Source organism: Pteronotus mesoamericanus, unplaced genomic scaffold (genome assembly GCF_021234165.1).
Source record: "Pteronotus mesoamericanus isolate MK-2021 breed Mesoamerican mustached bat unplaced genomic scaffold, CSHL_Meso_final contig_221, whole genome shotgun sequence".
NCBI classification, from domain to species: Eukaryota; Metazoa; Chordata; class Mammalia; order Chiroptera; family Mormoopidae; genus Pteronotus; species Pteronotus mesoamericanus.
The window spans coordinates 3,000,559-3,026,705 of NW_026555092.1; the positions used below are offsets into that span (position 1 = coordinate 3,000,559).

A 26,147-nucleotide genomic window follows, 5' to 3' on the forward strand; every position below is an offset into this window, starting at 1 on the left:
GAAATTACCCTAAGAAAGTCGGTAAGTAGACCATGTTGTGTTTGGAGCATTTTTAATGTGGCATAGCAGAACATTAGAAACCACAGATTAGAAAATGAAATTGTTACAAATGAGAACACTACATCCATATTAACATGAGAGGATTTCCACAATTTATTGTTAAGTTGTAAAAATATTAGAAAACAATGCCTGTTATGATCCTTTTGTATATGTGTAGGTCTGCACATAATATCTAGAAGGATCTGTAATAAAATATCAACTAACTTTGTGGGATTTTAGTTAATTTTTTGCTCCTTATGCTTACACATTTGTTTTACTTTGGGCATTTTTTTTTTATATATATAATACCAAACTTAAGGTATTTTAAATTTGTGTAAAAATATTTTTGCTTTGAGTTTTTTGTTCTCTTTTCATAGGTATGTTGAATTTAATCATCTGAGTTTTTTCTAGGAGGGAATCCCATGGCTGTAGTCAGCAAGCAAGTGAATATGGAACTGGCCAAGATCAAGCAAAAATGCCCACTTTATGAAGCCAATGGACAAGCTGTAAGTTGAGGATAAACAGAACTTTAAACATTTTTTTTGGTTCAGTTGAAAACAATTTTGAGGAAAATGTATGGGTGAATATACACACATAAACATATGAACTGAGGACAGAAATGATGTGATGTTCCTTCTGAGCTATATAGGAAAGGATTATTATTGCATATATGCAAATTTACCTTTATCTTTAGACATTTAATGAAAGCTAGCTAGACAGTTAATCTTTTTATTTAGCTGTAGCCACCTACTCCAAGAGACCTGTGTAATTGACACCCGATTCTTCCTTTCTGTGTATTGTGCCGTCCATCATGTGCTTTAGCTCTGTGTGCTCTTTATGACTTCAGTTTTGTGTTTGTAGGCTCAAGTTTTTAATGGGCGAATAGCCAAATGGTGGTACTTAGCCGATGCTTCTGGTAGGAATTTGTTGACCCTGACGCATAGGAGCTTCCTTTACTTAGTATGGCAGTAGCATGTAAGTGCTAGTCATTATGAGAGAATGATAGTAATTTAACAACTATACAGTAGGCATTTAGCAACTATACAATAGGCTTAGACTGTGTAAGTCAATCCTAATTTTTACAGGTGAGCGAAATTCAAAAGTTTGTATTCAGCAGAAGTTTTACCAACTCCCCTATCAGGGGTAAGGGTATCTACAGTTCTGAGGAAGGGAAGATTTGCTATGTATATGGCCGTTTAGCTATTGTTACTGAAAGTGGTAAGATCCCAATTTTAGGTCCCAAGGGACATTATAACCTATTCCTATATACCTTTAAGCTTTCTGGGGTTCATACCAGAGAAGGACAGACTTTGAAGGAATGCCTTTTGGTTCTCATCTCTCCCATTCTGAATCCAAATTTCCTTCCAAGGTTTTTGAGGGGTTAGAGTGGGGTAGGGTACCCTTCTGGCAGAAATAACAAAATAGAATGAGAGAGATAAAAAAAAAAAATGAAAGAGAAGTTACCTCAACAATTCAGTAAACTTTTAGTGCTCTGCAAAGATCTGTAAAGGGTATAGAGTTAAATAAGACATTCCCGGCTGTGTAAGATGCCACAGTATAGTGGCACATGTACACAAATAATTATTTCCTAGTGTTTTATTGTGGAAATTTTAAAAAATATATTAAAGTAGAAAGAGTACTATAATGGACTTCCATTTTTTCATTCTAGTCTTGTTTCATCTATCCAGCCCCCTTTTTGGCTTCATGTATTTTTAAAGCAAATCACAGCCCTGGCTGGTGTGGCTCAGAGGGTTGAGTTCTGGCCTGCGAACCAAAAGGTCGCTGGGTTTGTTTCCCAGCCTAAGGCACATGCCTGGGTTGCAGGCCCAGTCCCCAGTAGGGGGCGCGTGAGAGGCAACCGCACATAGATATGTCTCTCCCTCTCTTTCTCCTTCCCTTCCCCTCTCTAAAAATAAATACATAAAAAAATTTTTTTTTTTTTTTTAAAGAAAAGCAAATCACAGTCAACAAGTTTTTATTGAACATTTACCAAAGTCTAGGCTGTGTTCTAAGCACTGAAGGTGTATTCTCTGCCCTCAAGGAGCTTAAATTTTAGTGACTCCAGATATCTTATGAACTCAAGAGCATCAGTAATAATAACTGTTATTAAAATGGAAGTAATTTTTTTCCCCCAAGGATATTACTCATGCATATTCCAGTAACACAAAGACAAGGCAAATTTGCCAAGGGTTAGGTAGAGGGATCAATTGCTACTGAAGAGCTGAGAGAGAGTCTCTGGAGGTAGGAGGCGAATGGGTGGGGAGAGATTTAGGGGGAAGGAGAGCACTTGTGAAGGTGGCTTAGGACTTTTAACATGTGGTGGAGGGAAAGGTGTTGGATGGAGGCAGAAGAAGGTGTAAGAGAAGTCGTAAAGGAGCATGGGATCACACACTGGTGAGTGGCTGATGATATACAGCCACAGTTTAGGGTGGAAGCTGTTGCTTACTAGGCTGATTTGTAGGTTTGAACTTCACAAGATGTACAGTAGGGGAAGTAACGTGAACCAGATGCGTTTTAGGTAGGCATTGGTTTGGAGAATTGATTTGAGGAAACAAACCCTCTGATGTGCATGTTATATTAGTCCTCAAGAAGTAATGGAATCCAAACCAAAGATTATCACTCATTATTGAGGCACTGCCTAAAAATTTTTATTTAGATTTTTCCTGAACGTAGGCCACCTAGCTTTAGTCTTAACAGTGAAAGGAAATTTTTTTTTCCAGTAGAGATATCCAGAGAAATTGTCTGTTCTTTTGATATTAAATGAGCTTTAACATACTATTTTTAAAATTTGCCAGTATTCCCCTCAAGTGTGGCCTATAACCAGCTGCCAATCCATGAACAAACTGTTGGTTACTACTATGGGGTGAGAGGTAAATAACTGTCCCTAGAGTATAAATAAACCGCATCACTACCCACACTGTTAGTTCAGGTGATAACTTTTTTTTGTAGCAAGACTTTCTTGTTGAAAGAAGTGGCATGTTAATTTAGATTCTGGCATGAGCTTCTTTATCTCATCAGGGATCAGCCCTTTGAGTAGTACTCTGGTAAACAGCCATTAAGCAGGTATGTAGTTGTCAGTGTTTTGTATGCTGGGATGTTTTTTCAGGTGAAATTTGTAGTTGTCATTCAACTCTGGTCTTCACAGGACTTTTCCAAGTTGGTACGTTTCTATTTTGGTGCAGTAGGCAAGTAGTAAGGAGGGTTCTTAAGCACCCTTAAGTTTGGGGTAAAATACTTTGCAGTGTTGAGTTCCGCTTGCCTTAAGTTAGTTAAACTTACAAAGAGGTGTTAATGTTTCTGTAGCTTACTTTTCCCAGTAGCCCAGCTCAGAGTATGAATGGACAGCTGTTAACCAGCAGGCTTGCTTTTAGTTTATAGGACAAGTACTAAGTAAGAGCTTATATCCCCATTAATTTATGCTTATAAGGACAGTTATGCTTCACGGCTTTAGAAATCTAAGGAGTAAGTAGGTGAGTTGGTTCATTCACCCATTTTGCAGGGGAAGAATCTAAAGCTCAGGCATTTGTTTGCTTAAGGTTGTGATGTAAGTCAGTAAGTTGTAAAGCCCAGGGTCCATTGCCTGGGGTTCCATCTCAAATTCTCAGGCTTATTCCTGGCTGATAGATATTTCACGGAAGTTGGGGGGACATGGGTAAGTGTGTGCACCTCCAATGGCCTGTGTGACTGCATCAGAAGGGTCTCCTTTTCAAAGAGCTTTCTTTTAACAGTTACTCTCAGAAGGCAGCAAGGCCCACCTAGATGGACATTCACTCAGCTATTGATTTTTGAAAACTGTCAAATCAAGTGGGGTTGCATTCCTCCGTTATTGATGGACAGCCTCAGTGGAAAAAGAGTTTGATATGATTGTTCTCTTGTTAGTACATAAAAATAAATTCTCATCCTCTATAAGGCCAGCAGCTAACTCAGAGTTACAAATATCCCTTGCACTATTGTCCTAAGGACATATCACCATACTCAGCCATTTTGCTGCTATAGGAAAAAAAAATTACATAGCAAGTGGTTTTTATTTTTGTTACCTTGTTTAATCACAATCAGAAGAATCTCTCAAAGAGTTCATTTTTCTGTTCTCTCTAGTCCTGCATTGACATCTGGAATATTTAGTTTCTGTGTTTGTTTTTTGACAGGGAAAGCTTATTTTACGGCTCTGGATACTAAAACAAGAGTTTCCCTATTTGGTTCTAACACAGGATACCCTATAAATAGAAATGAAAATTTCTTGCTATGGAAACAATCAAAGCTAATACAGCAACTGCCCTCAGTTTGACTGATGATAGAGTTACCCTCTGAACTATATACTTCGGTCAGCTTTAAATGAATGTGGAGACGGTTGGGAAGTAGGGTGACAGTTCAGGAATGTTTTGGGAGTCACGCATGAGGGGACTCAAAACATGGATTTTGGGAGGAGATGGGAGAAATGACTAAATGTTTTCCGCATCTCCTGTACAGCAGCCAGTAACTCGGGAAGTTGAGATTCTAGTTTTGTTTTGGCTTTTTTTGAGTAATGAAAAGGTATCTTAACCAAATTCTTGCAATGCTGTAACATTCTGCATCACAATGAGATGGTTAGAGTTGTTTCCAAGTGAGATCCAAAGACTCAGAAACAACTTGGAAACACAGATACTTATTTTCTTGAATGGCTCAACTGTTAAAAGGAAGAAAGACAGCACTTGAAAGGTAGCAGGTGCCAGGTCTTTTACAAAGACCATTAACTGGATGTACTCAGTACCTATCATAAGGTAGCCAGTTTTCACTTGTATTCACAGAGAGTGGTGCTTAGGGTATTGTACTTTCGACACGGGCCTGTTGGCCTTTCCAGTTTTCATCTTCCTTTGTGGAAACATCTTTGGTATCTTTAAGGCATTCTTTGAAATCATGGCTGCTTTTTTATAAGTGTAAAAAATTGCCTGCCTTCTTTTATGTTCTTGAAGTTGCAAAATAGGTATTTTCCCCTCAAATATATTTATAATACTAACTTTGCTTTTCCAAACTGAATTTATTCACTTAACAGGAATTTATTGAGTACCTCTACTTATGCTAGAATTGCTAATGTACCCCTTTGACACTTGTGTACCTTCTCCACAGAGCCTAGTCACTGTTTTAGAGAAGTCTAGTATTTACATTATCTTAAAAATTCCCTGTGAGTTTAAAGGTAACAGCCTTCGTTTATAGAACCACATTGAATATTATTTGGCTTGAGGATATGCTGCTTGTCCTTAGTCTCCTTTTAGGGATGATAGCTACATCTTTTCTTTACCTATTTGGGAATCTAAATTAGAGACTGCTCAGATATAAATGTCTTATTCCAGGTGTTACCAAAGAAACTAATCTTAATCTTTGGTTTTATCATAATCCTAAAAGTGCATGGGGTTGGAAGAGGTGAAGATCAACCGTGGCCTCTGCTGGCGGGATTTGGCCATTACAGCTTTTTGCAGTGTGTTGCTCTTCTTGAGGATTTTTGTGGCTAAATCTCTGAACTTTCTGTACCCAGAACCTGGCGGCAGTTAACTCCATTCTGCTCTGCTCCTTAAGAACTTAACACAGACTAGAAGTGGGATAATGTGTTTGAAGGCCTAAAGAGTTTGTGATGGTTGAATGCAACCAGAGGTAGAACTAAGGAGAGCTGTTCTTTCTTTGAGATGACTTCTTGCAGAATCAGGGATCCTGTCAAGAAAGTTGCTTGTCTCTCCCTAAAGTTATTCTGCACGGCCTAGCTGCGTAGGCTGCCCCTCCCTCAGCCATGTTCAAGAACGTTCCAGATAATCTACAGGACCAAAACAGTCAGGATCGTACCCACTTAGAGCAGTGAGACTCACCAAATTTTCTTAGTCTTGAAGGAACTATCTGGAGCCTTTAATAGGGAAATAAATGGTTTTGAAAAGTATCAAATGATACGACTTTAAATGATCTATTTCAAATTATATCCTTTTTAATTCTTCACTAGAAAACTATCAAAGGTCCTTTCCAAAAAAACTGCTTGCTGCTTAGTTTGCTGTAACATGCTCTTGCTGAGTTGTGATATACAAGTCCATGGAACATGGTGCTTAACCCTTTGTAATCATTTGCTGAGTTCTTTCTCAAGATGAAATTTAAGAACCTGGAATAGAATGGTCAGGTAAAACTAAAATTATTGCATCTTGTGTTTTAGAGATTGCCAATATTTCAACTCCTTTCCATAATTTGTGGTTCTCGCCAAGAGAAAAGAAATGACCCAAAACAGGTAGTTAGGGGGTGCTTAAAAGGTTGTTATTTGCACAAATTGTTTTCATTGTCTGAGTATGTCATAGTGCATATCTAACTAGCTTAATTTTAGAAACAGATTCGAAATTTAAATATTTAAATAACACGTTTTGGTTTTTGCCCAATTAGGACTGATTATTGGACAAGTATTTCATTTACTGTTTTCCAAATGTTAAATTTCAGAGTAGAATTTTAAAGTTAATGGGGGAAAAATTAAAATTTCAAAGCTATCCCTGGTCTCACTGGCAACATTCCTATATCATTGTGTAGGCAGGAAATGGGTGGGGCCTGACTGCGGACTGTTTCTTTCGGTCTCCTGGAGTTAGAGTGGTGTGCCGGAGATGCAGGAGGTGCAGTCCTGTCGTCCTGACGCCAGCCACACCTGGCAGTGACCTTTTGGTTTGGTGGTTGTTTGTTTGTTGTTGTTCTTGTTACTGGTCTGTGTTTTTTTTCTTTCTTTCTTTCATTAAGTTTGCTTTATTCCTCACTGCTTTCTGATACCATCTCCCTTTACCACCTTCTTCCCCAAACTGCCTTTCTTTTGCCCATTTCTCTGCCTTGACTTTTCTGTTTTGGTTTCTGTACAATCTGTCCCTTATTTCTTTGGTGGTTGCAGCTTCGGAGCTAATAGAGTGCTTCTGTCATGCTGTGTGTTTAAAGCCTTGATTGTACTGCTGTCATATAAAACTGAACTTGATGTGGCTGTTGGGCTGTTATTTACAGTTTATTTCTCTCTCTGCTGCACTGGTTAAAAGGACACTGTCAAGGTATTTTTTTTTATAATTTTTCAAATCATTTTCCTCACTGTTTACAATAACCCATTAAAACCTTGAAACAAATCTTTCCCTTCCAAAGGTCCTCTCCATCATACATTCACATACTGGTTTGTTGTAGATTTGCACCTATATGTTGGGCTGGTGCCATTTGAGTTTTTGTCATTGAAAGAGCATGTAAAAAGTCAGGTTTTTTTGTGGAGGGTGTGGGTGGACTAAAGGGGAGAGTGTAATGAATCAAGTGGGCAGCTCAGCAAACACAAGGAAGAAACAAAAGGTCAAATTTGGTCCCCGTAACCTTGACAGTGTCCCTTTAAATATTTCTCTGCCACACACCCTGGACCCCAGTTACTGAGCCTGTGTATTTTTCACTATGAACTTTCCTATGTGACCGTCACCCTAGCTGCAAAGATTAAAGCTTGTTTGAAGCAAGCATCCAGTTGACACTGGAAGAGCTTTAATCTGTACCATTTGCACTCTTGTATATTGGCACGTTCTGCTCTATTGTAGAGGCATATGTGATTTGGTCCCTCTTGCTGCTATAGCACACCCTTGCTGGGCATTTTAGAAGCCACATATTAGAAATACCACTTTTTTGTGCTTCAGGAAAAGTAGTAATGCACATTGCATCTATGATCCATTAAGATCTCATAACTGTAGCCTTGGCCGGGTAGCTCAGTTGGTTGGAACATCATCCTGTACATCAAAAGGCTGTGTGTTTGATCCCCAGTCAGGGCATGCCCAGGAAGCAACCTATCAATGTTTCTCACTTCAATGTTCCTCTCTTTCTCCCCACTTCCTCCTTCTCTCAAAAAAAAAAAAATCAAACGTATCCTCGGGTGAGAGTTTTTTAATTACAGATTTCATAACTGTAGATATCAGTTGAGAATGTAATTGTTGCCTTTTTTAAAGGTACACCAAATTTAGAATTTCTAGAGCCAGCTTGTAGCATCATTGCAGGAATTACACCACGAAAAATTTCAGCATTGCTTTGAACATCATGACCATCACATTAATGAGGAAAAGTAACTGATGAGAAAGTAAGTGAAATTTCTGACAAGATGGTCTCTTTCATTAGCTCTGATAGCTGTGTAATCAGAACAAGTAGGGATGCCACCAAGAGCTCGTTTCTTTGGCCATGGAGTTGAATAGGAGGTCACATGTGTTTGCTCCCCTGAATCCTAGGCACTACCCTGATATATAAATAGCACCAAGTATCCAAAGCCCGGTTCTCTGCCTTATTTGTCAACATAAACCAGAAGATTCTCAGGGTTTTTATTTCTTAGCCTAAGGAGGATTCTCTAATTAATAAAGATTGCCTGATCTCTCGTATGTGTGGTCTTTTAGAACTTGATCTTTTAGAATACACTTTGGACTGAGTCAGTTATGGCATCCATCATATTTACAGTTTTAAAGGACAGTTGCAGTCCTTCCCTCTTTCTTTTTTTGATGTAGATTGTACTTCTTCCCGCATTCCTTTTGCCACCCCACAGTTCATACGGAGTTTACGTGTATGATTCATCAGTGAAAGGGCAGAGGCTTGCGCTTCAAAAGCATCTGTTTAATTGGGAAGGGCAAAACTAAGAGGAGGTAGTCTTACTGTGATGATCTTGTTCACAATCAGGTACCTCTGGTTGGAAAAGATCACTTCTCTGTGTCCTTCATGTTTATTAGAACTTTAATGTTTTGTTTTCTTGTTAACAGTTTTAGGTTGACTGTAAAGTGAAATTCGTATTTTAAATCTCATTTCCCAGTTGATGCCCAGCTTATTATGGCAAGACATGCCTGCAGTAGACGTGCTTCGACGTGCTTTTTCCTTCGCTCGCTGCTGCCGTGAATTACTTTGGGGCTGACTTCAGTAGTAGCGGAGGGATTTATGTCAGCGAACTGACAGTATCGATAGGCAGGGGCGCAGCAGGGATAGGAGCATGGTCTTGGCAGCTTGATGACCTGCTCTGCAATCTGTTCTCTTCCCCCATGATAGCGAGCAGGCCTGGTACCTCAGTCACTTGCCATCTGAGCTTTGGAAGTTCACCTCGGAACTTAACTGGTGCCTTAAAACATTATCACTCTGCAAATTAACAGCTTATTAATAGCCATGAATTTCACTTCTGTCTTTCCTGCTCCCATCTTAAATTTTGTCATCTTTGAGGGGAAGCAGATACTTCGGGCTTCTTGTTTGTCCATCTTGCCCTTTTTCTGGAAGGTCCTCAGGTGTGTTGACACAGTTTTTGTTCTCTGGGACTTTCCTAGCTACTATTTGCATGTCAGTCCAGCGTATCGCAGTGCATGTCAACTGCACGTGACCTCAGTTAGCATCAGTGTGAGCCCTGGGGCTGTTAACAGAGGTGGGGTCCCAGCTCTGAGTGCAGAACTGGGAGAATAGGAAGATAACAGTGCCAACAACATTTCATATCTCATTTAATGGAACTGACCACTTCATAGAAAAGAAAGTTTGAATCATTGTCCTCAAAGGTTTTCCCTTTGAGATACATGTTTTGACCTTTTAATATACAGCATTTGTGTTTTCATGGATGGTTATGTTTTTAGTCTTATAAGGACCAACTCTGCTATACTTCGGATTTTCAGGTTCCTAAAGAGAAAGATGAAATGGTAGAGCAAGAGTTTAACCGATTGCTAGAAGCTACATCTTACCTTAGTCATCAGCTAGACTTCAATGTCCTCAATAATAAGCCTGTGTCCCTTGGCCAGGCATTGGAAGTTGTCATTCAGTAAGTACTTTGACACTGCTTATTGTCTAGTGAATTTCATTTAGAGATTTACTATTTTTAAGTTTTCCATCAAGTCTCATTTGAGCTAATTTCCTCATAGGAAATAGTTAAATCTGAAAGTAAAACCATTTAAAATAATTATGTGGTACATAAGACCCCTCTCAATTCTGAAATTCACTTTTATGGCATTAAACTGTATTTAAGAGACTAGAAAATAATTTGCCACCAACTAACTTTCTTATTCCAAAGTACTAGAAATTTCAGTGGGCCTTGCTACTTTTAAATGTTTTTGATGGATACCAGCCTTATGTCACAAAGCTGGCCGGCCATGTGACCAGGGCATTCAGATTGTCTTTCTTAGGTTACAAGAAAAGCACGTCAAAGATGAGCAGATTGAACACTGGAAGAAGATAGTGAAAACTCAGGAGGAATTGAAAGAGCTTCTTAATAAGGTGAAATTCTGCTTATTTTCTTCATAGCTGAAGGTGCATCTGTAGAGGGGGGAAGCCTTCAAGGGTATCCAACCTTTTGGTGTCTCTAGGCCACACTGGGAGAATTGTCGTCTTGGGCCACACATTAAATACACAACCACTAACGAAAACTGATGAGCAAAAGAAAAAAGGTTTTAAGTAAATTTATAGTTTTGTGTTGGGCTGCACTCAGCCATCCTGGGCCATGGGTCTGACACCCCAGCTTAATTTAGAAATTTAAAAAGCACTGGGACTTACTACTCTTAAGAAAAATTGACTAGCCAAAGGCATTGTTTTAGCCCTGACTGGTGAGGCTCAGAGGGTTGGGTGTCATCCCACAAGCTGAAAGGTCACTGGTTCAATTCTTGGTCAGGGCATATGCCTGGGTTGCAGGCCAGGTTCCCAGGTGGGGGCGTGAGAGAGGCAACTGATTGATATTTCTCTCACACATCAATGTTTCTCTCCTTCTCTCTCTCTCACCTCTCTCTGCAAATAAAAATAAATTTTTTTTTAAAGGCACTGTTTATCTGTCAGTCTTCAATGTGGCATTATTGGTAAACTGTTGTCAGGTTACCTTTGGCTTGTACAAAGTTGACCCAGTGACCTCTGGTGAATTCTAGGATGAGAGGGAAATCATCTGTCCGGGGTCAAGCTCCCTCAGATAAGGACACCAGGCTATCAACCAGGACAATAAGTCATTGCCGTGATCATTTCACATGTGCAAAATAATGTTTTTCTGTTGAGGGCTCTTTACCACCACCCTTCAGACCCCTGGCACCAGACTAGGAAACTATTTGTTTCTCCTCACCCTGTCAGCTGCAAACGTAACACCAGCCCAGGGACAAAATATGAAGTGGAACAGCCCCTGTCGGGGTTGTCATGCAAAATTTGGGTGCATCTTGTGACTGGACTCTTGCCTCACTCCTGTGCTTCATGTCTTCATCTTCTCAAGTGAAGAGGTGTCTAGCACTCCTTCACCATGACCGTGGTACAGATGAAGTGGAAAGAGTGACTAGGGAATGGCGAGATGGCGGTGGGCTCGCTGTCTCAAGCTTAACCGTCACCTAGTCCCCTGTGGTTCCACCAGAAACCTGACCCGCTAACCTTGGGAATAGCTCCTTAGGTGCTTTGTGTGATGACTTGACCTTATATATATTTAAAAAGAAAAAAATCATGGTAGTTTGTTTTCCCTGGAAATTAATTTGTGCGTGTGTATATAATTTTTTTTTTAAATTAATGGGATACCTCTAGTTCTCCCATTTGTTTTGGAAGACAGAACCAATCTTTCTTATCTGCCAGTGTTGTGATATCTCTGTATTAAGCCATATAGGGTTTTTTTCCTATTTTAAAATGTCATGATATAGAAGAGGTATTTAAGAATTCCAAAGACCTGTTTTGGTACAATATAATAGCAGTTTAGAGGAGGAGCCAAAGTATATGATTTGGAGATGAATTATATCACTATCTGGAATGGTAAACCTGTATTTTTACCTTGTAGATGGTAAATTTGAAAGAGAAAATTAAAGAACTCCATCAGCAATACAAAGAAGCATCTGAAGTCAAGCCACCCAGAGATATCACTGCTGAATTCTTAGTGAAAAGCAAACACAGGGATTTGACTGCCCTGTGCAAGGTGTGGTATGCATGCCTCCATGCCTAGCTGGTTTTACTGGGAATCCCAAGAAATAGGATAGATCTGAGAGACTTTGGAAAAGAGAGAGCGATTAGCCAATCACAGGTGCCTGTATAGTAAGAAGAGGGTTTGATACACAGGAGCCATGGGGATTTAATGTGTCAGTTTGGTTTGAGGTCTATTTTTTCTACAGAGTTCCTACTTTGTTTTTATAATCTCAACCTTTAGCTTACATCTCATTTTAGCCTTTGGTATAATTTATCGCTGACAGTTTAGAATAATAATATGAACAAGGATTTGTCATTTGGAGTCGCATTATCTGGTTGAAATCCGTACCTTTGTATCTCCTAGCCATGTAACTTTGGGCTCCCTAATCACCTCGTGGTGACATGGTATAAATACTAACTCACTCATAGGTATCTAAAGAGCTTATTCCATGCTGGAGACATGTAAATGCATAGGAAGTGGTCATTGGTATCCCCCTACCCCAGTCTTCATTCCGGCCTCACAGTATAGCCTGTCTCCAAGAACAGTCATCCCTGAGCCCTGACCCAGCCTTAGGCAGATATGACTTGGGCAGGGATGTGGGCCAGACCTTACATTTTGTGGTATAAATAACTGGGTGGGTCTCTGACATATCCAGATAACTGGTTCTCTTAATTTTATCAGGAATATGATGAATTAGCTGAAACACAAGGAAAGCTAGAAGAAAAACTTCAAGAATTGGAAGCCAACCCACCAAGGTAGGAAAAACAGATATCAGAGGGCTAGCTTTTACTGTTCTTTCTATTATAGAGGGAAAATTATAAAGAACCATGGTTTTATCTGTGGTCACTGAATGGATTGCAAATTGTTTATGAGTGGAAGAAATTTTTGCATGTGGGCTACAGTTTACCCTTGAACAACGCAGGTTTGAACTGCTCAAGTCCACTTATATGTGGATTTTTGCAGTAAATATATTGGAAAATTTTTTTGGAGATTTCAACAATTTGAAAAAACTTGCAGACAACTGCGGAGCCTAGAAATCTGGAAAAAAAATTAAGAAAAAGATACGTCATGAGTGCATAAAATATATGTACATATTTCCTGATAATTTTCTTCTCTCTAGCTTACTTTTTGTATGAATACAGTATAAAATACACATAACATGCAAATATGTGTTAATTGTTCATTTTATTGGCAATGCACCCTGTCAACAGTGGGGTAATGATAGTTAAGTTTTGGGATTGTCAAAAGCTACCCCAGGTATTTGGGGGAGGGCAGTGTTGATGTCCTTTCCCCTGAATTGTTCAGTGGTCACGTGTGCTTTTCAGGTTCCTAAATCCTCTCCTAGTCTATGTTTCAATGTGGAAGAATGTCCTAAATACTTCAGTATATTGTTTTTAAGGGAGCATTTCTCCATCAAGTCAGATATTTTAATAAAAGTGTAGTAAATGAAAATTGTCTTCTCTGAGTGGCCTAGAAGGTGCTAATTGCTTCAAATTCCCATAATTCTGGGGAGTAGGAAAGTATGACTCTTACTTCCATTGGGTTTTTGACAGTGAATAGTTAACATGCTGATACTGTGCTCCATATTGCATCTGGCCTCCACATACATCTACTCTGTTTTATAGTCAGGAGTGCTACCCATTCTTGCCAAAAAGTCCATGCTTTCTTTAAAATATAAAATAAAAATTTTTACTGTGAATGTTTTTATAATGCAAACTAACCATATAAAAATTTTTCTTTTTTTTCAAATGAGGCATGATTGTAATTTGCTTTATAATAGTGAATTTGGCACTGCTCTAGGCACAAGACTAATGGGGTTAATAAGACAGATGAGATTCAACTTTTTGGCACAGTCCCAGATTTCAGTGGCCATACACTTTCTGATATCATCCACATCAGCCCATTGAACATCATAGTAAATAGCCCTGTAATAACCTTGTGCCCCTTTGTTCTCATTTTGCAGTGATGTGTATCTCTCGTCAAGAGACAGACAAATACTTGATTGGCATTTTGCAAATCTTGAGTTTGCTAATGCCACACCTCTTTCTACACTCTCCCTTAAACATTGGGATCAGGTAAAATTCCTTGATCATTTATTTGTTGTATGCCTTTGAGAGGGCTCTCAAGAGAAACTTAATTTGCCTATGTGCTTTTCAACAGCTTTATGAAGAGAGATAATTTACATACAATAAAATTTACCCATTTTAAGTGAACAGTTTAGTTTTGCCAAACTATATAGTCATGAACCATCACCACAGTCAAGAATCAACATTTTCACCATCCTCAAATTTCCTTCTTGCCCTTTTGAGATTCATCATTGTTGTGTGTATCGGTATTTTGTTCCTTTTTATTGTTTAGTAGTAGTCCATTGTATGGCTATGTCACAGATGGGCCTTTTCACTGGTACATATGGGTCGTTTCCATTTTTGGCTATAAATAATTGAAGCTTGTATGAACATAAACCTGGTTCATGTCTTTCTCTTGGATAAATGTCTAGGAGTCAATTGCTGAATCTTATGAGAAGTAGATTTTTATAAAGCTTTACAGGAAACTTCTAAACTGTTTTCCAAATTGCATTCCCCTCCACGAGCAATGTGTGGAAGTTTCAGCTGCTCCACATCCTCATCAACACTTACTGCTGCCAGTTTTTTAAAATTTTAGCCATTCTGATATTTCATTGTGGTTCTCATTTGCATTTCCCTGATGACTTTATGTAAAGCATCTTCTCGTGCACTAATTGGCCATTCGTATGTCAGTTCTTTGAAGAAAAGTCTATTCAGATCTTTTGCCCATTTAAAAAATCGGGTGGTTTGTCCTCCTGTTAAACTGTGAGAGTTCATTATGTTCTTTAAATTCTGAATACATTTGTCAGATTTATGTTTTGCAAATATTTTCTACCAGTCTACAGCTTGCCTTTTTTATTTTCTAAATGGCATCTTGCAAAGAGCAAAAATTTTCAGTTTTATAAAGTCCTATTATATTAACTTTCAGGCTTTGTGTTTTTTTGTAAAATCCTGAATTTTTATTTATTTTGGGGGGGGGAGTCTAAACAGAGGTTGCAAAGATTTTCTCCAGTTTTCTTCATGAAGCTTTAGGGACTCTGCTCTTATGTTAGGTCTGTGATCCATTTTGAGTTAATTTTTGTGTATAATTAGAGGTGAGGTTAGGATTCATATTGTCCTACATGGTTATCTAATTATTCCAGCGCAGTCCTTTTTCTTCATTTGTCTTGGCACCTTTGCTGAAAATCAGTGATGTGTGTGTCTGTTTATGGTTACTTTTTTCTGTTTATCTGTCTATCCATATTCCACTATAACACTGTCTTGATTATTGTTGCTCTATAATATGTCTTGAAATAAGGTAATGTAAGTTCTCCAACTTTATTCTTTTTAAAAATTGGTTTGGCTATTTTTGGTCTTCTGTATTTTCATAAAAATTTTAAAATTGGTTTATCAATTTCTATTAAAAAAATAACTTCTGAGATTTTGATTGGGATTGCTTTGAATCTATAGATCAATTTAGGGTGATAGTTATCTTCATATTGTCTTCTAACTCTTGAATGTGATATTATCTTTTGTCACATTATTAAGGGTGATTTGCTCTTGAATTGGTGAGAGGTCATAGGGCTTCTTAGATAATTGAATGAACCAATCTCTAAATCTCAGACTTTGACCAGACTTAAGACTGACTGTATAGAAGTAAATATTATATTTTTTAATTTATAAATATGTTTATTCTATTACAGTTGTCTCAGTTTTTACCCCTTTACCCCCCTCCTCCCATCCTATCCCCACCCCCCACTCCCACAGTTAATTCCCACTCTGTTGTCCATGTCCATGGGTCATTCATTCATGTTCCTTGTCTAGTCCCTTCCCCTTCTTTCTACCATTGTCCTCTTTCCCCATCTCCTCTGGTCACTTTCAGTCTGCTCCACGTTTCCGTGTTTGTGGGGTTTTTTTGTTCATTAGTTTATTTTGTTGAATAGAGTCCACTTACAGGTGAGATCATATGGTGTTTGTCTTTCATCAACTGGCTTATTTCACTTAGCGTAATATTCTCCAGTTCCATCCATGTTGTCGCAAAAGGTAGGAGTTCCATCTCTCTTTCTTTCTTTCTTAAATGCAGATTGATTTTATTTTTTTAGATGTCAAAGTTAATTATAAAATATTAAAAAAATTTAAAACCATTATAAAGTCTCAGCAATTAAACCAACATGACATCAGCACAGAAATAATCAAGTAGATCTATGAAATAGAACAAGCATTCTAAAGACAAACATATATATCTAACAATATAGTATATGATTAAGTTGTTATTTCAAATCAATGGGTAAAATAAGACTTATTCAACAAATAAGGTGCATGGACCACTATTACTTGAAATAAAACAAATATAGAGCCCTATTTCACACATTATACAAGAAATATTCAGGTGAGTTAAAAATCAATATGTAGAATCTAAGGAGTTTTAGAAGAAAATAGAACTAATATTTTTCATGACCTGAAGTAAAATATTCAAACCCAGGAGTTATAAAATAAATATTGACAATATGACTATATTAAACATTTAACTATATAGTAATATACATATAAAAAAGTTAAAGGACAAGGGATAGAATAGAAAAGTATTTGCAACACATCTAAAACATGGTTAATAGGTTGGGTTTTTTTTTTGTTTTTTTTTGTTTTTTTTAGGGAAAACAGTTCTACAAACCTTTAATCAATAAATGGACAAAGAATACCAAAAAGTCATTTAAAGCTTTTTTTTTTAAATAATAGAAATAGGCAAGAAATATACTAAAACAGGTTTGGTTTCAACAAATAGTAAAGGAACAATTAAAATAACATCATTGTCACAATCAGATTAATGAGTATGAAAAATATTGGTTATATCAAGTATTGGCCACTCTGAAAGGGACTGGATATTCATAGAAACTTTTTCTTCATCTTAAAGCAATCCCTTTAGCATATTTTGCAGTGCTGGTTTGGTGGAGGTGTAGTCTTTTAGCTTTCTTTTGTCTGGGAAACTCCTTTTTCCGTCTTCCATTTTAATTGAGAGCCTTGCTGGGTAGAGCAGTCTTGGTTGCAGGCCTTTGCTTTTCATGACTTGGAATGTTTCTTGCCATTCCCTTCTGGCTTTTGGTGTTTCTGTTGAGAAGTCAACTGCTAGCCACAGTGGAGCTCCTTTACATGTTACTACCTCTTTCTCCTTGCTTACTTGCTTTAGGATTCTGTTTGTCTTTGATATTTGCCATTTTAATTATGATGTATCTGGGCCTCACTGGGTTCCTCTTGAATGGGACCCTCTGTGCTTCCTGGACTTGTGTGACTTTTTCTCTCCTCCAATTAGGGAAGTTTTCCATCATGACTTTTTCAAACAGGTTTTCTATCCCTTCCTCATCCTCTTCTCCTTCTGGTATCCCTATTATGTGGATATTATTATGTTTCAGGTTGTCCTGCATTTCCTTAAATGCCTCTTCATTCTTTTCGAGTCATTTTTCATTTTCTTGCTCTTTCTGGGAGCTTTCTTCTACCTTATCCTCCAGCTTGCGATTTGGTCCTCAGCTTCATCGAGCCTGCTTTTGATACCTTCTACTGTGTTCTTCAATTCAGAAATTGTATTCTTCATTTCCTCTTGTCTCTTATGTCCTATGTCCTTTTCTATGTCCTTTTTTATGCTGATATAGTTTGCAGTAAGTTCCTCATAGTTTCCCTGTAGTTTTTGGTAATTCTCTCTGAGCTCACTGAGCTCATTGAGCTTCCTTAGAACCATTGTTTGGAACTCAATATCTGATAGTTTACTTGCCTCTATTTCATTTAGTTCTCTTTCTGGGGATTCCTCCTTTCCCTTCGAGTGGGGCGTATTTCTTTGTCTTGCCATTATTTGTGAGACTCTTCTCTTTTGCTTCTGATTGTTAAGTTGATCTGTCTTGATCAACTTGTTGTTCTCACACATTGATGTTTCTCTCCCCCTCTTTTTCTCCCTTCCTTCCCCTCTCTCTGAAAATAAATAAAATCTTTTTTAAAAAATCATTTGGGCAATTCTTTCAGGCCAAATCTTGACTTTTTTACTATATTAACTATCATGGGCCAATCTTTATAATCCTAGATTGTCTTCCCTACTTGAACTGACTTTAGTTTTGGAGTTTTCCTCAACTTTAAAACCTGAAAATTTAAGGAATAAAAACTGATTTTGCTCTTAGGTAAAAGGAAATGTAATAAAAACTGATTTTGCTCTTAGGTAAAAGAAAATGTAATCAGGATAATGATTTGGATATCCTACCAAGTCTGTAATGCATTAAAAAATCAAACAAAAAAAATAGATAACTAATTGTATGAATTTACTGAATCAGCTCCCTTCCCTCTCCCACCCTCCATGAATAGTCTGGGATTGGTGGTAAAAACTCTTAAGGGGAAAAAAAATAACCGCCCTAACTTCACTGCCCAAAGACAGCTGTTGTAGACATTTGACATTATTTTTCTTTTCCCTTCAGTATCCTGTGGCAGCTGAGGCTGAATACAAAGTTATTTTTCTTTAATTTCTGCCTTAGCATATTTACAGTTTCCACGAACTGGTGTTTTTAGCATATTTTACAGAACTTAGTATAAATGGCGTAAATTGGACTAAGAAAATGTGAAAATAGATCCCTTTCTCTCCTGTTTAGGATGATGACTTTGAGTTTACTGGCAGCCACCTGACAGTGAGGAATGGCTACTCATGTGTCCCTGTGGCTTTAGCAGAAGGCCTGGATATTAAGTTGAACACAGCAGTTCGGCAGGTTCGCTATACAGCTTCAGGTATGTCACTGCTTTGCGGATGAGATCAGTCTTTCACTCCGAAACACAGTACTGATCTTATTATTGAGTTTGACCTATAGAAAAAGTATTAGGTCATTTCCTGATAGAATGTCTTATAAACTGTGACTCCAAATTTAAAAATTTGCATTTACAAAAAGATTGAGCCCATAGAGTATTTGGAAATTCCAGCCCCATCACCGTATAAACCAGAAAAGGGGGCGGGGGGTTAATTTCCAAATTGTGCATGAATTAGTTGGTATTATAGTAACAGCCAGTGACTTTGGCTCTAATTTTCCTAAGTATTTTCTTAAATACCGGAATTTGGACCTGTAAGTTTCCAGTGGATCTACCCCTGTATTTCACCATCTTGCATCTTGGTCTTTGGATCCATTCTAGCTTTTCCTGTTCAGATGGACTAACAGCTCAGGCTACTTCCTAGACCTGGGAGCAGTCCTGCTGATGAGATTGCCCGATTCCTGTGGCAGTAGGCTCAGTACTCATCATTGCTGGTTTCAAGCATGTTTAATATGGAGTACAGAGAACCTGTCGTCCCACCCACCTTTGGAATTAATAATCTTAGACTTATGGTAACTAGTCACCCCTCTCTCTGAAGACCCTCATGATAAATGGAGATGTGTTCAGCAATCTTGCCCTCCATGGTCCCTTTCCTAGAGTTTCCAAGATTACCACAAATACTTTTTTTTAAAACCACTGAATCACTTTTCCATTCAAATTTTCCCTTCAGAGGTAGTTTTTAACTGATGGTGTGGAGAAGATCTACAGCCTTGACCTAGCCATTGGCCTGCTGGTGAAGAACAGCGAGAATAGCTTTTGTGTCCTTTTCTCTAGTTCTGTGACCACAGAAAATGAACGTGTACTGAGGTGTCATACTTTCCTAAATTATTTAGGTACATAAATAGGCACTCACTGAAGGGAAAAATCAAGCAGAAAGGAGGATAAATAACATTAACTACTTTCAGTGCCTTTTCTGTGGTCAACTTTGATCTCATTCATGTTCTGACAAGCTAAGCATCACAGTGTATTCTTAGGTTTGTACTGCAGGCTTCTGGTATCATTTTCTCTTGGTCCTTTAGTGAGCAAGCATCTACCCACAATGGAAGAGGTATTGGTTCTATCAGGACAGACATTTTCCTTGGAATTTTGGTCTAAATTTACTTAACTTTGAGTAAATAATCAGGCCCTTTTATTAGTCCAGAAGATCACAGTGTACCAGGAAGGTAAGATAGTACATTGGTGACAATCAAGGACTGACGTCGACTCTTAGGGTGTGAATCCTGGCACTTACTACCTTTGTTATTTCATTTCTACCTCAGTTTTCTTCTATGAAAAAATGGATAGAACTGACCTCATAGACGTATGCGAAGAATTAACTGGGAGAGCATACAGAGCCTGCTGTGCAGTGGATAATCAGTGCCCTTATCAGTACCATTCTCATCACCAATAAAGCCTTTTTCCTCAAACCCCTTTAGGATGTGAAGTAATAGCTGTGAATACCCGCTCCACAAGCCAGACGTTTATTTATAAATGTGATGCCGTTCTCTGTACCCTCCCCTTGGGTGTGTTGAAGCAGCAGCCGCCAGCTGTTCAGTTTGTGCCGCCTCTCCCTGAGTGGAAAACATCTGCAGTCCAAAGGATGGGATTTGGCAACCTTAACAAGGTAACCCGCCCTCATGCCCACTCTACAAATACCAGTCTGCCTGCCTCCCCTCAGACAGAAGGGTTTGCATTTTCGTACATTTTTCTGTGCACTCAACTTTGATATAAGGTGAGGCCTGGCCGCTCTTTGACTTCATTACCTAATTATTCATAAAGTATTCATGAGAACTGAGTGTTCTGGGGTCACTTTACAAATCTAAGCCTATAAAAAGATAGCTCTAAATGTCATCCTAAGTAATACATTTATAATAGGGATTTCGAGGCTTATGTCAAGAGTAGATTAGAAGAAATTTAAGTAAGGTCTGAAGAAGCAGCACTTCTATTGAGGCACAGCTGTGCTTAAAGCCATATTCTTGGAGTCCTTTCACTAGCTCTTGTGCTCTTTTTTTACGCTAGGTGGTGTTGTGTTTTGACCGCGTGTTCTGGGATCCGAGTGTCAATTTGTTCGGTCATGTTGGCAGTACTACTGCCAGCAGGGGTGAGCTCTTCCTCTTCTGGAACCTCTATAAAGGTAACTGCTTTCTAGTTGTAATCTTTCTCGTATCTTACAGGAATAGAGAATTAGGAATATTCTGGGTTTTTCTCAAACAGATAAATGTCTTGGGATATATATATATCCCTTACAGGTGATGGGGATATGCAGAGGGGAAGGGAAACCTGCCTTCAAGGAGCCCACAACTAACTTGGAATATATAGTCTAGTTCATAGCTTTTATACCCCCAGCATCTGGTACTGCGCCTGTCACATAAGGCTGCTGCATAAGTATTTACCAAATAGGTAAGTCAAGGTGGTAATGGGCTTGGAGGGGCCTGAGATAGCTAAAAGGGAAACCCTTGTCACAGAGCTGTCTACAGTGGTCAGGGCTGAGTTTTGTTAACAAGGTGTGAAGTTATATCTTCTGGACTTCTATATTCTGCAGTTATAAGCAGTGAAGTACATGAGTCACACTTCACTCACTATAGTTTGCCAGCTCCCTTCTGTGGATGGATTTCAAGTTGCTGTTCCAGAAACAGCTTGTCTCCAGTATGCGTGGTGCATGGTCTAGCTATTGGTCATCAGATTTCAGAGCGCCAAGAATAATGTGGGGCCTGCTAAGGAGGTTCTTGATAGAAGTCTGCAGGAAAACCCTGGAATTGTCCTTTTTGTTTCCCTAGCTCCAATACTATTGGCACTAGTGGCGGGAGAAGCTGCTGGCATCATGGAAAACATAAGTGATGATGTGATTGTAGGCCGATGCCTGGCCATTCTCAAAGGGATTTTTGGTAGCAGTGCAGTGCCCCAGGTAAGTGGGTGAGGGCAAGCGGGAACCTGGGGTTTGGACTAAAGCAGGGTTTGACGTACTGTCTTAAGTTGCAGCACAGTACTTGGTCAGGACATTTTCAGCCAGAATTGAGAAGTGTGTATGGATTTACATGAATGCTAATGTTTGGAGTTCATGCTGTAAGTGTGGGATTCAGAGAGTTACTCGCTGCATTTGTCTGCTTGTCTGTTTTCTCTGCTTTTAGAATCATACCACCACCCCACTCCACCCCACCTTTCAGTGAAAGTGGCCAGACTCCTTCAGGGAAGTCTTAAGAGAATCTCTTGATACTTTTTTCTAATTTTTAGGCCTAGTGAAACACCCTTATGATTACTTTGAGAAGAGGCTTATTAATGCCTCATGTGAATTTGTAAAAGTGAATTTAAGTCAAGTCCTAGGTAGATCTCTGGATTCACAGACAAGAGTACAACGTGGAGGCTTCCTGGCATTCTGAAGGCATTTTGGGTTGCATATTTTAAAGCAGCAGCATTCGCCATTTGCCTAACTCTCATGTCTGTTGCCTCTTCAGCTCTCTCACTTGTATTCCCACTCATGATGGCTTTTCCATCTTTCAGAGGTTACTGATTTGTCTTTGGTGTCCAGTAGTAACTGCTGCTCACAATTTTTTCTTTAGCCTAAGGAAACTGTGGTGTCTCGCTGGCGTGCCGATCCCTGGGCCCGGGGCTCTTATTCCTATGTAGCTGCAGGATCATCTGGAAATGACTATGACTTAATGGCTCAGCCAATCACTCCCGGCCCCTCAATTCCAGGTGCCCCGCAGGTGAGAAACTAACAAACTATACCTGGGCTTATTTGGTAAGAGGCCACTCCCCCAGGATCTCAGGGTAAAAAATGCCACTGATTGTTTTAGATTTACTCATTCTGTCCTTGGACCCTTTCAGATAACCTACAGCAGAGGAAAAGAAAGAGGCAGTATCATCTGTATCAGATTTCTCACATTTTGGCTTTGTAAATCTAAGCAGTCTGTGTTCAAAATGTTAGAATCCAGGGTATAAACCAGTTAATTCTTTTTCCTTGTTCAGATATTGGTCCTTATAAAACAAACTTTTAACCCTCTCCCCACCCCCCAACCCCCATTTTGCAATGGCTAATAGGATTGTTGCAGGTCCCAATCACTAGTGGCCTCCAGGGCATGCCCCTGAGGAACCTTGGGCCCTTACCTAGAGTGGGCCTGGCCCACCTCAAAGAGTAGTAAATGTTCCTCAGGACCCTGTGGTAAGTAAGGCCTCCTCTGAGCTGTGGCAAAAGCTTTCAGAGTGAGAACACATGCTGTGTTCTCTGTGGTTCCCTGTAGTCAAGGACCTCCCCGCCCCAGTACTACATGAAGCAAAGAGTTAGAACTAGGTATCCCCCAGAGTTAAAGTTGTAAGAACAGATGCAGTGAAGCATCACTCTAGAATTAAGGCTGGGCTGAGTTTTATTCTCCCTTTCTACTTCTGTCAGTTCTAAGAAAATGCCTACTGATGAGAGAGGCCCTTTTTGGTAAAATGATGGAAAGGGTGGAAGGTAGGGGGAGGCAGCTTCAAAGGCCAAGAGGAATTTGGCCATTTGAACAGAAGAATAAAGGTATGTTTGCAACCTGCTGATTTCTTTTTTTCCCCCCTGAAATAGCCAGTTCCAAGACTCTTCTTTGCTGGAGAACATACAATCCGTAACTACCCAGCCACAGTCCATGGTGCTCTGCTGAGTGGGCTTCGAGAAGCAGGAAGGATTGCAGACCAGTTCTTGGGAGCCATGTACACGCTGCCTCGCCAGGCCACTCCAGGTGTCCCTGCACAGCAGTCCCCAAGCATATGAGACAGATGTATCCAAAGGGAAGAGGCCGATGTATGTGTCTTTTGCTGTGTAAGCAAAGTTCTAGCAATACTAGATTCCTGAGAAACTTGCCCTGACACCTGGGTTCCCGATCAACTGAAGTCCATAACGGCCAGGTGGCCAAGGAGAGGTTTCTCTGGTGTTGATGGCAGATGTTGCCTGCCTTGAGTGACTTAGGGCTAGAGAGGGAGGCACTTACCCATTCATGTGGAAATGTGTGTTCTTCATAAAGACTGAGGCAAACAAGCACTGAGAGAACATCTTAGTCCCATGGTGTGTGGTAGGGTGTTTTTTTTTTTAATATTATTTTGAGAATAAACTTCATATAAAATCAGTCGTATCTTTTTATCTTTTTTCATTTGCCCTATGGTTAGAGTTGTATACAAGATAGCAGTGTTACTCCTTTAGAGATGCCAGTTTTATCCATGTTTACATAAGGAGGGTGTCTATATAAAGGGGGGAAGTGGTTTGGTTGGATCAAAAGGTAGAGTTGAGCAGGTTCCTACAGAAGCAATGAGCTTCCTGGTCTGTGGGGCTAGACTTCCCTATTGGGATTGTGAGTTGGCCCTGTGCCAGAGGAGTGAAGCTGCAGGTCATCAAGCATACAGATGTTGGGACACTTTTTCTTGGATTCTCAGAATAAAACACAATAGTTTGCATGAGCCTGTCAGAACATTCTGGCTTTATTCTCCAGATTTCCTCCATGAGTATGTGCTAACTTTCTCCTGTCCAAATTTTGGCAAATTCTACAATAAGCAGGTGAAGGGTTTAGGTAATTTTGTTGGTATATGAATTTATTGCTGCTGCTGCTAACAAATTACCAGCAGGCTCTGAGGGAAGATTCTATTCCCTTGCCTTCTTCAGCTTCTAGTGGCTGTTTGTATCCTTGGCTTATGGCCCCTTCCTCCATCTTAAAAGCCCATCACTCCAAGCTCTTCTTCCATCATCCCCTTGTGTCCTGTAGATCCTCTTCTGTCTCCCTCTTACAAGGATACTTGTGATTTCATTTCAGGCTGAGATCTCCATTTCAAAATCCTTTATCACATCTGCAAAGTCCTTTTTGCCATATAAGGAAAAAACTTGCAGGGAACAGTATGCCTGTTGCTTCCCAAGGGATCTTAATGGACTAAATGCACATGTGTAATCTGCTTCTGGAAATCAGATTTTACTTGTATTAGTCACTTCTTCCCATAAAACCTCGCTTAGGGAAAGTGAGGTTTTATTTACATTGGTGGTCTAACTGGAGAGAGCTTTTCCCCCTAGTCTAGAAATGACAAGCAGTGGGGAAGTTTTGTACACCAAGATTAGTGCAAGTGTTGTAACTGACCTAACAATGGCAAGTATATGGACTTTGGAGCCCAGCTCTGCCATTAATATTGTTAGCTTGGGTCAGGGAAGGGGCGTTAAGGTGTTTGGTCAAGTGGTTAAGTGTTTTTAAAAATAGATGGCATAGGCAGCTTGAGAGACCATTGTTTTGTATGTGACAACAAAGCCTAAAAATAAAATGTTAAGTAAAATATATGCTATATGATTCTAACTCCAATTCAGTTTGGCTTCTAGGCATGTTCTTTACTAAGCCTCAGCTATGTTTCCAGTCCTTATAGCAGTAGCAGTTGGTTGAAAATTTTAACTAAATTACAGTGAAATACACTAGCTGTATCAGTGCATAGGAAAGTTGTATGCAGAGATGACATCCACAAAAATGGCATTACAGACTCACACTCAGAGCACATGGAAACTAGGGAGCTTTATTGGTTACATATTGTGCTGCAGAGCCAACAGACAGCATTAGAGCCAGAGGATACATGCAGACAGGCAGCTTCAACTATACACATGCACCCAAGGAGCCCTGAGTCACTGCTCATGGCTTTGCCCTGGTTTCCAGCAACAGAGTTCCGGCCTCCTTGGTCCCATGCCTGGAGCAGGAATGTAGAAGCTGCTGCACCTAGACTCCAAGGGGCAGGGGTGAGACCCGAGCACCTGCCTGAGCAAGTAAGTGTGGAACAACAGATACTGGTGCCCCTTAGCAAAAGGGGCCTATAATGTATTAAGTTTTTGAGGGCTACTTCCCCAGCCCTCCCAATCTTTAAAATACAAAAAAATAGACTTTATTCTCTTAAAAATACATTCCATTCAGTACATGTTCTGAGCCATGAAGCAGCAGGAAAATAGGGCCCCTTTCCTATGATCTTGGTTGTGAGGCTTTGAAGAGAACCCTGTTCCCCACTCGGGGTATTCAAAAGATAATCCCTAAAAGCAGCTCTTTCAAAGCAGTCTTGAACAATGACGTAAAACCACACCAACAAAGGCACCTAGAGACTGGACCAGAGGCTGGGTCCCTATGCCTTTACTGGGAAGTGGTAGCACTTGGCACTAACCCACTGAGTATATAAAGAACTAAAACTGCCCCAGGATGAGAAGTCCAAGATAAGTACAGACCCTCTCACACCCCATGAGAGAGGGATGATTTATGTGCAAGCTTGCCTGTGGCCAAGGTTAGAGTCCCTGGCCCCACTGTGAATCCCTTTAACCCACATTATCACTGTTTCATTGCCACTCAAAAGCAAAAACAGCCAAGGCTTCCTTTTGCCTACCACCCCTGCAGCTTTCCCGGGTTGTTTTTAGTACCAGAATGTAAGAGACA

General features: G+C 39.5%; 2 protein-coding genes across 3 annotated transcripts in view; one reads left to right on the forward strand and one right to left on the reverse strand.

Moving 5' to 3' along the window:
• KDM1A (lysine demethylase 1A) overlaps positions 1–23,975 on the forward strand; it is a 59,280-nt gene extending 35,305 nt beyond the window's left edge. The window contains exons 9-20 of one of the 2 annotated variants that reach the window (XM_054571703.1): positions 451–545; positions 9,660–9,802; positions 10,164–10,254; positions 11,771–11,905; positions 12,575–12,648; positions 13,857–13,968; positions 18,558–18,690; positions 20,181–20,368; positions 20,764–20,878; positions 21,522–21,649; positions 22,302–22,448; positions 23,300–23,974. In XM_054571703.1, coding sequence (XP_054427678.1) covers positions 451–545; positions 9,660–9,802; positions 10,164–10,254; positions 11,771–11,905; positions 12,575–12,648; positions 13,857–13,968; positions 18,558–18,690; positions 20,181–20,368; positions 20,764–20,878; positions 21,522–21,649; positions 22,302–22,448; positions 23,300–23,485 — 1,547 coding nt within the window. In that variant the 3' untranslated portion in view covers positions 23,486–23,974. Of the gene's footprint in view, positions 1–450; positions 546–9,659; positions 9,803–10,163; positions 10,255–11,770; positions 11,906–12,574; positions 12,649–13,856; positions 13,969–18,557; positions 18,691–20,180; positions 20,369–20,763; positions 20,879–21,521; positions 21,650–22,301; positions 22,449–23,299 lie in introns of both variants that reach the window. The other variant, XM_054571704.1, reaches the window with a different exon arrangement.
• Positions 1–26,147, reverse strand: part of LUZP1 (leucine zipper protein 1) — a 126,082-nt gene that overhangs the window by 16,824 nt on the left and 83,111 nt on the right. The gene's annotated exons all lie outside the window — the stretch shown is intronic.